Source organism: Gorilla gorilla, chromosome 19 (genome assembly GCF_029281585.2).
Source record: "Gorilla gorilla gorilla isolate KB3781 chromosome 19, NHGRI_mGorGor1-v2.1_pri, whole genome shotgun sequence".
NCBI lineage: Eukaryota > Metazoa > Chordata > Mammalia > Primates > Hominidae > Gorilla > Gorilla gorilla.
The window spans coordinates 112,235,538-112,245,902 of record NC_073243.2 but is presented as its reverse complement, the minus strand read 5'-3'; the positions used below and the strand labels follow the sequence as shown (position 1 = coordinate 112,245,902).

At 51.2% G+C, this 10,365-nt stretch overlaps 1 protein-coding gene across 4 annotated transcripts in view; it reads left to right on the top strand.

The window, feature by feature from the left end:
• The first annotated feature begins 4,506 nt into the window (after window positions 1-4,506).
• PLEKHG4B (pleckstrin homology and RhoGEF domain containing G4B) overlaps window positions 4,507-10,365 on the top strand; it is a 94,102-nt gene continuing 88,243 nt past the window's right edge. For 3 of the 4 annotated variants that reach the window (XM_019013267.3, XM_055367951.2, XM_055367956.2), the window contains exon 1: window positions 4,508-5,158. In XM_019013267.3, coding sequence (XP_018868812.2) covers window positions 5,114-5,158 — 45 coding nt within the window. In that variant the 5' untranslated portion in view covers window positions 4,508-5,113. Of the gene's footprint in view, window positions 5,159-10,365 lie in introns of all 4 variants that reach the window. The other variant, XM_055367952.2, reaches the window with a different exon arrangement.

Sequence of the window (10,365 nt, the reverse complement as noted above, 5' to 3'; positions counted from 1 at the left end):
TTTGGCAGTAGTGATTAATGCCATGAATGTTGGTGTACAGATATCTGTTCAAGTCCCTACTTTCAGTTCTTTCGGATCTGCCAACTAGGAGTGGAATGCCTGGGTCCTATGGTACATCTATGTTTCACTCTTTGAGGCACCACCAGCCTTTTCTGCAGTGGCTACACAATCTTACATTCCCCCTAACCTGTGGGTACCAACTTCTCCACATCCTAGCCAACACTCACTTTGCATGAAAAAAGTATATTATTAGAGCCATTCTAGTAGGCATGAAGTAGTATCATTATGGCTTTGATTTGTAGTTCTGTAATAACTAATGTTGAGCATCATTTCATTTGTCTATCTTCTTTGCAGAAATGTCTATTCAACTTACTTGCCCATTTTTAAATTGGGTTGTTTTGTTGTTGAGTTTTAGTTCTTCATATATTCTGGAAATTAGGCCCTTATCAGATATGTGATTTGCAGATATTTTCTCCACTTGGCAGATTGTCTTTTTGCTTTCTTGAGAGTGTGCTTCAATGTAAAAAAAGGTCTTATTTTGATGAAACTCATTATCTAACTTCATTTCCAATGCTTTTGCTTTAATATCCATGAAATTGTTGCCAAATCCAATGCCATGAAGATTTACTTCAGTGTTTTCTTTGAGAGTTTTATAGTTTTAGCTCTTAAGTTTAGGTCTTTGATTCATTTTGAGTTAATTTTTTACAGGTGTAAGGTGAGCTTTAACTTCATTCTTCTGCATATGGATATCCAGTTTTCCCAGTGCCATTTGATGAAAAGACTGTCCTTTACACAGTGAATGTTCTTGGCATCCTTGCCAAAAATCATTTGACTGTCTATGTTAAGCATTTATTTCCAGGCTCTCTTTTCTATTCTGTTGGTCTGTCCTGATGGTAGTACTGTACTGTTTTAATTACTGTAGCTTTGGGGTAAATTTCAAATTCAGGAAGTATGTATGAGTCTTCTAATTTTGTTATTCTTTTTCCAAGATTGTTTTTGCTATTTGGGGCCCCTTGCAATTCCACGTGAACTTGGGGACCTGCTTTTTCATTTCTGCAAAAAAAGCCATTGCAATGTTGACAGAGATTGCATTGAATCTGTAGATCATTTTGATGAGTATTTACATCCTAGCAATGTTGTCTATCTATGAACATGACATTGGCTTTCCATATATTTGTTTCTTGAACTTCTTCCTCAATATTTTGTAGTTTTTAGCATACAAATCTTTCACCTCCTTGGTTAAACTTATTTCTAGGTATTTAATTCTTTTGGATGCTATTGTAAATAGAATTGCTTTCTTAATTTCCTTTTCATATTGTTCATTGCTGTTGTATAGAAATACAAATACCGATTTTCACATGTTAATCTTGTACCCTGTAACTGTTGAATTTTTGTATTAGCTCTAGTAGCTTTTTGTGTATTCTTTGGAATTTTCTCTATATAGGAACATGTTACCTGTGAATAGAGTTTTACCTCATCCTTTTCAATTTGAAAGTCTTTCATTTATTTATATTTTTGTTGGTTGTCTCTGTTGCTGTCGCTGGAACTTGCAGCAGAGTGTTGAGTGGACATGGCAGCAGTGGGCACTTGTCTTCTTCCTGATCTTGGGGAAAATGTTCAGTCTTGCCATTGAGTATGATGTTAGCTATGGGTTTTTCATAAATACTTTGTATTACTTGAGGAATTTTCTCCCATCCTTGTTTTCCAAGAACTTTTTTTCTGAAAGGGTATTGCATTTTCAGAAGCCCTTTCTGCATCGATTGAGATGATCGTGTGGGTTTTCTCCCTTTGTTCTGCTACTGCAGTGCATGACATTGACTGATTTTCTTATATTGAACCACCCCTGTGTTATTGGGATAAATCCCACTCGGTCATGGTGAATAGTCCTTTTAACATACTATTCCCTGACTTTTTTTTGAGGTTTTTTGCATCTGTAGTCATAAGGGATATTGGTGTGTAGTTTTCTTTACTCGCAATGTCTTCATCTGGCTTTGGTATCTGAGAAGGGCTGGCCTCCTACCATATGTTAGGAAGTGTTCCCTCCATTCCAGTTTTTAAAAAGAGTTTGTGAAAGAGATCTATCTACTCTTGTGACTTCTAAGCATGGACACATTTCCTGGCCCAGTCCTGGTTCCTCCTCCCCTCTGTCCACACACTTAGTTCCACCTGTCTAGACACAACTGTGTGGTAGATGGTTCTAGAACCACATCTCTAACCCAACCGCTACTCCAAGCACCAAACTCATACAGCAGTCAGTCCACTCAGTATGTTCAATAGGCATCTCAATCTTAATATGGCATTTCCCCCCAGACATGCTTCTCCAGTCTCTCCCATCTCAGTCAGTGGAAACACCTTCCACCTGCTGGTCAGGCCCCAAATCCTTGAATTGCTGTGTTGGTGCTGACTCTTGACTGCAGACAGCAGAATCTGCTATAGCTAATTTAAGCAGTGAGGATATGTGTGAAGCCATTGGGTAGATCATAGCATCCATGGGAGAGTCAGGAAACCAGAACAGCAAGAAACAACCACAACCCTGGAGAAACGCCCAGCCACGCTGTAGGACTGTGTTAGGGAAACCCCGCTTCCCGTCCCCTGCTGCTCAGCACCAACAATGCCAGGGACAGGACCCAGAAGAACCAAACACCTCAACACCCATCTGCTGTGTCCAGCCCGATTCCTGTGTTCCTTCCACATCTCATGTGGTGCATCTCCTGGCAAAACCGGGCACATCTGCACACCAGCTGCAAGGGATCCCGGAGCGTGGCATTATGGCCTCCAGCTTCTGCACACTGGAGGGCACACCAGCGGGGGCGGGGGGGGGGGCGGTGGCAGGGTCACTAATTCAGTGTCTGCCTCTGTGCTCTTTGGGTTCTGTCTCCGCAGCCAGATTTTCAGCAGTCCTGCCCCCTCTGCCTTTACAGATCCTGCGTTGACCATTTCCCACGACCTCTGTCACTCCCCTGGAACCCAGCCTCATCACTTTCACCAAGATCAGGCATCCACTTCCTGATCTCCTGCCTCCGCCTGCTGAGCTCTCTGAAATGTAAGTCAGAACAGGTCGCTTCCTTTCTAACTCCATCCCTTCTGAGTGTCCCCACTTTCGCTGTGTTTGTGAGCTCACCAGATCTGCCCCCCCCCCCATAGGGCCTTTGCACAGGTGGCTCCTTTGCCTAGAAGTCCCAGGTAGCTTCCTCTCAGTGTCTGCTCAGCCTGCCCCATCAGAGAGGCCTTCCTTGACCGGATTTGTGTTCTGTCCACTGGTTTATTTCCCTCCACTGGAATGTCAGCTTCCCAAAGATGGGGGCTGTGCTGTGACTGACCAGTAGTAGTTGATCAGTAAGTACTTTTTGAATAAACCAAGCTATGTTAATAGTCCATGTTTTGGAAAAACCCCCTAGAAAACATCCCTAATTCCACGGATCCATGGCAAAGAAGGAACCAGATCTGTAGAAACTGGGGCTGGAGAAGCTCACAAAGGACTCCTGGGCTGAGAAGGCCCCACACCGTCCCACTTTCTTTCTGTATAGTGGAGGTGTGGCAGGGCTGAGCTCCTACCACGGGCCCCAAAGTCTCCAGTAAGAGTGAGATTCCGGGCTGCACCCTGACCAGGCGCCACTGGGTCACTGCTGACCGTCCTGGAGGTGCTGAACAGGGATGAAGCCGTTTATTCTGGAGGCATGCCAGCATTCTTGGGTCCTGCTCTGGCAGGAGCTGTGGGGCCACACAGGCTTAGAAAGGTGGCTCCCATCCTGGACAGCACCGTGGGCAGTACTGTCACGGGGACGGGCTGGGAGGAGGGTGTGGCAGGGGTGTTGGGGGCCTCAGGTAGGGGCCAGCACAGAGGGACACCCAGATGCCCAGCACAGAGGGCAGGAACAGGTCAGCTCCCTGCCTGGGCTCAGGGATGGGGCTGGAGGTTCTAGGAAGCAGAGCAAGTAAGCAGGAGAGGGAACAGTGAGAACACAGGTGTAGATGGAGGATCAAGGCGGGGCACAGCCAGGGATTCCAGGGAGGAGTAGACAGAAACTCAAGGGAGGGAGGCCTCGAGGGGATCCCAGGGAGGTGTGGACAGGGATTCTAGGAAGGAGTAGACAGAGACTCAAGGAGGCCTCGACGGAGATCCCAGGGAGACTGCCTGCTGCATAGGAGGGAGGCTCCCAGCTGTGTCCCTGACCTTCATCCACTCTGTAACCTGTGACAAAACGGAGCATTATCTGTACATTAGCACATCTGTGCCGCAGTTTTTGGGGTGGTGCCAGGGTAGGGGTGAGGGATAAGTTGAGGGGACAGGTTGAGGTGGGGTCCCTGTGAGGCCCTCCTGGACGGAGTGGACCTTATGAGACACTCCCTAGCTGAATTCCCAGCAGGAAGCTGGTGCCCAGAGCACCCTGGACTAACGGGCGGGAGAGGGACTTTGTTTTGGGAGGCTCTTTGTAGATCAAGGCATTAAAATTGCACCTTTGGGCAAAGCGTGTTCCAGAGCACCAGACACCCCGAGGCACCCTGAGTTGGGGGGAGGAGGGTGATGGAATTTGGGGCCCTCGCTGAAGCCCTTCATTATCCAAGCCAGGCGCGGGGTGGCACGTAGTTCCCACAGCGGCCCCTGGATGGAGGAGAGGGCCTGGGCCGTCCACACCTGCAGAAATCTGGAGCTGGTCCGCCTAGACCAGGGGAAATCGGGGTCCCGTCCGGGTACACTGGCAGAACTCAGGGATCAGATCCTCTGCCCTGGAGCATTCAGATTTGTGCCTCTACGTTATGGAAACCAGGGGCCCGTCCGGGTGCAGCGTGGCATCCACAAAATGGCAGGTCCCCGAGCTCCGGGCTCCGAGAGAACAAAAGCAGAAGCCACTGCCGCCCGCGCTCGGGGAGGAGCCGCCCAGGTGGGCGCGTCCGGGGCTAGGCGGGAGCTGCGCAGCCGGGTCCAGGGGAGACGCCCCGCCCAGGCCGGACCCTCGGAGCCTCCTTGGGGAGACCCCGGCCCCGCCCCTCTCTCGCCCGGATCGGGCGGGGCCCCAGGAACGCGCGCGGCGAAGGCGGCCTCGGCCCAGTGCACAGCGGGACCAGGCAGAGTTCGGGGAAAGCGTCGGAGTTCGGGAGACCCGGGGCCAGCATGGGTTTCAGCACAGCAGACGGCGGGGGCGGCCCGGGCGCCCGGGTAAGAGGGGGCACGGGGACCGGGGCGGGTAGGGGCGCAAGCTGGCGCCGGAGTAGGGGTGGGTGGGGGCGCCGGGGTAGGGGCGGGGTGGGGGCGCCGGGGTAGGGGCGGGGTGGGGGCGCGGGGGTAGGGGCGGGGTGGGGGCGCGGGGGTAGGGGCGGGGTGGGGGCGCGGGGGTAGGGGCGGGGTGGGGGCGCCGGAATAGGGGCGGGGTGGGGGCGCGGGGGTAGGGGCGGGGTGGGGGCGCCGGGGTAGGGGCGGGGTGGGGGCGCCGGAATAGGGGCGGGGTGGGGGCGCGGGGGTAGGGGCGGGGTGGGGGCGCCGGAATAGGGGCGGGGTGGGGGCGCGGGGGTAGGGGCGGGGTGGGGGCGCCGGAATAGGGGCGGGGTGGGGGCGCGGGGGTAGGGGCGGGGTGGGGGCGCCGGAATAGGGGCGGGGTGGGGGCGCCGGAATAGGGGCGGGGTGGGGGCGCGAGGGTAGGGGCGGGGTGGGGGCGCGGGGGTAGGGGCGGGGTGGGGGCGCCGGAATAGGGGCGGGGTGGGGGCGCCAGGGTAGGGGCGGGGTGAAGGCGCGAGCATCAAGGCGGGCGGGCGCGGGGACTGGGGTGGGAGGGGGCGCCGGTACCCAGACGTGCTGGGGGTCCTGGCGTGGGTCCTGGGACCTGCCGGCAGCTGCTGCGGGAACGGGAGGGAGCTTCTTCAGGCACCCTTTTCCTTGTAACCTCATGAATACTCGGGAGAAGAAATAACGCTTTCTGGACAGATTTGCACTCTCGGTGCCTGAAGGGGAGCCAGGGGAGGGGAGTCTGAAATCTCATCGCCAAAACTGAGAGTTGCTAAGTTACTCTTTAGCTCAAACCGGTGGGACAGAACAGTGATCTGTGGTGGCCCGGAACAAAGAGAATTTTTACTTAAAAATACCAAGATTGACTTTTGTGTTGGAGTGCTAGTTGATTTAAGTAAGAAACATTTGCTAGTAAAACAAGACAGTTATTTCAGCTTTGGTGAAAGAGTGATAAAGCTGTTTTCAGGTTTTTCATGTGAGTTGCAAAAAGTATATTGGGTTTGCCTTTCCCTGTTTCGTGTGAAACTAAAGAGTGGTTGAGGTGAGGTAATTACACTCTACTCCTGTTACCCAACAGCATTTTTGCCTAAAAAGTTTAGTTGGTACGTCTAGGTGTCTAATTAAGAATTGAAACATATAATTAAAAAATTAAGTTAAATGTCATTGAAACGGTGCATAATTGATACTTTTGGCTGAGCCTTAGGCAGCTGGGTGGGTCCTGAATCAAGATTCCTGGGAAGGTAGGTTTCTCAGTTTCCCGAAGAGATTTACTGTAAATCTTCGTGTAATGTGGACAAAGGTGAGTTTTAGCTTTCAATTTCCCTGAGCCTGCCTCGAATTCACAAAATTCCAGGCTCTCTGGGTCAGAAGGAACTTCGGAGATCTTGAGGAGGCCGCCGTTTCCGAGATTCTGTGATATATTCAGCATTTCCATTCCCTATGGGATCACAACCCACTGGGCAGCAGTGCTTGGTGACCCCCCCACCGAGAAGTGGGTTCATATTCCTGCTTCTGAGGAGATACCAGTTTTTTATTTCACTGTGCGGCATCCGGTGTGCGAATGCAGGTGTGGCCTGGGCTGGGAGCACACAGGCTTGACCCCGCAGGCAGCCGGTAGGCCAGGGTGTCAGGTCCCCTGTGTTAGCCGGAGCCTTCTCATCTTTTATCCTGGTAGAGGGGCGCTGCTGGCCTTTCTGGGGGGTGGGTCTAGTCTGAAATCGCCTTTGTGGGATCTGTGGCACTGGCTAGCTCTCAAGCTGGCCGGTGGTCTCACAGGAATTCTTCGTTACTTGTAAAGTAGCCCAGAAATGCTGGGCTGAGGAAGTAATTTGCCCCAAGGCTCCCTGAGACCTGTATTCACAGGTTGTATCATCCAACCAAACACAGGAGGCCCCAGATCCCCAGATCTCAGAGATTTTTGTGGGAAATCATTTGAGTCCAGCTCAGACACCACTGCCTCCCTCCTTCCAAACAGAATGAGTTTGTCCTCTCTTTGCGTTTGAACAAAAGTCAGGCCATCTAGAGCCTCCTAACCCTCACCTCAGACCTCCAAGGTGGGACTACTCATTCTATAGATAGTGGAAATTGAGGCTTCAACACCTGCCCAGCATCTCACTGCCAAGAAGCAGCAAAGCTAGGTTTGAGCCAAACTGAAGGCCCTGGTTCTCCTTCTCCCCTGAAGGGCCCTGAAATTTTGGTGCCTCTCCTGGCTGATACAGCATCAGTGCTTCTGTGCCCTGGGGCAGCGGTTCTGTTCCCCACCTGGGTCGCCCCACACCTGGCAGGGCAGGTGCTCCCTGTGGACAGGCCAGTGCTGTTGGGTCCAGCCAAGACCTCAGGTGCCACATGTGTGGTGAGGGGCTCCCTTCTTCCACCATGCTGTTGAAGACAGAGCCTCAGACTTTGTCTGACCCGAGACCCCAACGTGCTTCTGAGCAGGGGGAGAGTGAAGAGGGGTAGGCTGGGATGAGTGGGTGGCAGGGCTGGAGGGGGTTGAGAGGTGGCAGGTTCCATCCTGAAGGTGTTGGTCCTGGGCCTGGGAATCTGGGCAGGGGGAGAGTGAAGAGCAGTAGGCTGGAATGAGTGGGTGGCAGGTGGAGGGGGTTGAGAGGTAGCAGGTTCCATCCTGAAGGTGTTGGTTCTGGGCCTGGGAATCTGGGCAGGGGGAGAGTGAAGAGGGGTAGGCTGGAATGAGTGGGTGGCGGGGCTGGAGGGGGTTGAGAGGTGGCAGGTTCCATCCTGAAGATGTTGGTCCTGGGCCTGGGAATCTGGACTCTGGTAAGCAGAAGGCACCCAACATTTCCCTTTACCTTATGGGGGGCTCTCGGGGAGGTGTCTGTGAAGTGGGTAACAGGCTCCAGACCCGGATCTTTTGTCCAAAGAACAGGCCTGGAATCTTGGAAACCAGCACATCCACCCTCCATGAGCTGTTGTCCTTCGGGCCAGTAGCCCAGCCTCTCTGAGCTTCAGTCTGTTCATTGTTTGCAGGAATCATCTGTGCCCCACCTACCTCTCCGAGTACCCTAGAGTCAAACTTGAAAAGAGATGTACACAAGCTTTTAACAAGGAAACACAGTTGCACTCTTCACTTATGTTACTGTCCTTTAACAGAATGTTCCTAAATTGAAAGCTGCCTATGTCGTTGTGATGTCTGGGACACTTTTCTGGGCCACAGTTCACACCTGGGCCCAGGTTCTCAAAGACAAAGCTTTTGAATTTTTTTAGATTGATCTTACAAAATTTCCCCTGACAGAAAATCACGTTGTGCAAAAGAGATACTTTGTGGTGAATTTGAATTTCTTTTACATGTTAAAACTGCTTACCTTTCTGAGGCTGACACAGCCTGGACATGGGTTCTGCACTGGAGTCGCTACAGTCAGCCAGGTAACAAGAATATGCGTACCCTGGAGAAGCTGAGCCTGCCGACATCCACCCTGTGCCCGCCCACATCCACCCTGTGCCCCTCAACTCTGGTACGCCTCACCTAGAGAGGGCTTTCTGGGTCACCCTGCCTTCATCATCAGCCCAAAGCCCCTCCAGCCCTGGGGAGGGTCTGCATACGATGATCAGAGCCGACTTCGCCATGCCCTGTCTCTTGCCAGATCTCGTTTCCCCGGGCAGCACTGCCAGTTGCTTCATTCCCCGTCTTCTGTAGTGCTCAGCAATCTGTCCCTCCTCTGGTAAAGCCCAGATTCCCTCCCTTCCCAGCCTTATCCTAAGACGGATTTGCCTTTGGTGGCTACGCAGATGGGCAGAGCCTGCCCTGTGGGACTCTCCTTCCGGGCTTGCCACCTGAACATCATTCCTGAGACTGTCAAGAATAAAAATGACCCTCCTCTCCAGTGTCTAGTGGAGGGGATGACCCACCTCTAGTGTCCAATGGAGGGGACCACCAACCCTTCTAGTGTCTAGTGGAGGGGACCACCAACCCCTCTGGTGTCTGCTGGAGGGGGATGACCCACCTCTCTAGTGTCCATTGGAGGAGACCACCCACCTCTTCAGTGTCTGCTGGTGGTGATGACCCCACTCCTCAAGGTCTAGTGCAGGAGGTATAGTTTGGTGGAAACTTTTCCCTGAAGTTCTCACTTGCCTTCAGGTAGTGACATACTTCCCTGCATTCACTGGGACATCGGGGGATTGGAATGAGTTTCTGAAAGCTCTTGATCCCTAACTCTTGGTATAATAGACTGAGACAAAGGACATTTGGTGTGGGTGGTGGTGTTACAGTGGTTTGGGATTCAGGCTGTGCACACACAGTGGCCCAGGTCAACTTTTGGTTTTCCCAGTGAGAGGGAGGGGAAGGCCCTGGTCCTCACCTTAATCATCTTTAGTCTTGAGTGATAATAGCTTTGCAGTGTGCTTTGCAGTGTGTGCAGCACAGGAATTGCTCAATAAATGTTAGCTATCATTCTATGATTCTGAAATGAGAGAGATGGAGATTTTTCTAGAAGTAAGGAAAAAAGAATGAGTTCCAATTTTTTGTCAAATTTCTTAGGGAAAAATATTCAATGAAATTATTTTCAAGTTGTTTATACTCAAAGATATCACCAAGAAATAGGAATTACAACTATAATATGTAGGATTTTAGCAAAACAATCATGTAATATTTTAAAGAAGTGTTTTGTAGAAGTGCCCAAATTATTAGGCAGTGAACCCTTCTGAGTTCAAGGGTTCCTGAGTTTTCTTTATGGATTGTTGAGAAAGATTAAAGAAGACCTCACTGGAACAAGCATTTAGTCAGCATGTAGGACCACATTGGGCGTAGGAGTGAATATTCATGTGTCTGGAGGCTGGAGCATTCCATGGCAGCAACCCAGAGAATCACAGTGACCACTCATGCCTCCAAGACAAAGATACCTTCTCCCTAAAAGACAGTATTTGAAAAGAAAAGCATAGGGAAGGGGGTTGTTTGGGAAAGATTACAGCTAGGGTGGGAGTAATAAATACAAGGAGAGCAACAGTTCCAACAAATGAGAAAAAAAAATTAGCACAATTTCCACAAGGTACTAGGACTAACATTATGAAAAGAATTTAGCAAAGTGAAATTTACATAACGTAAAATCAACCATTTTAAAGTAAACAGTTCAGTGGCGGTCAGTACATTCACAATGTTAGGCAACCACCACCTCTTTCTAGCTCCAGAC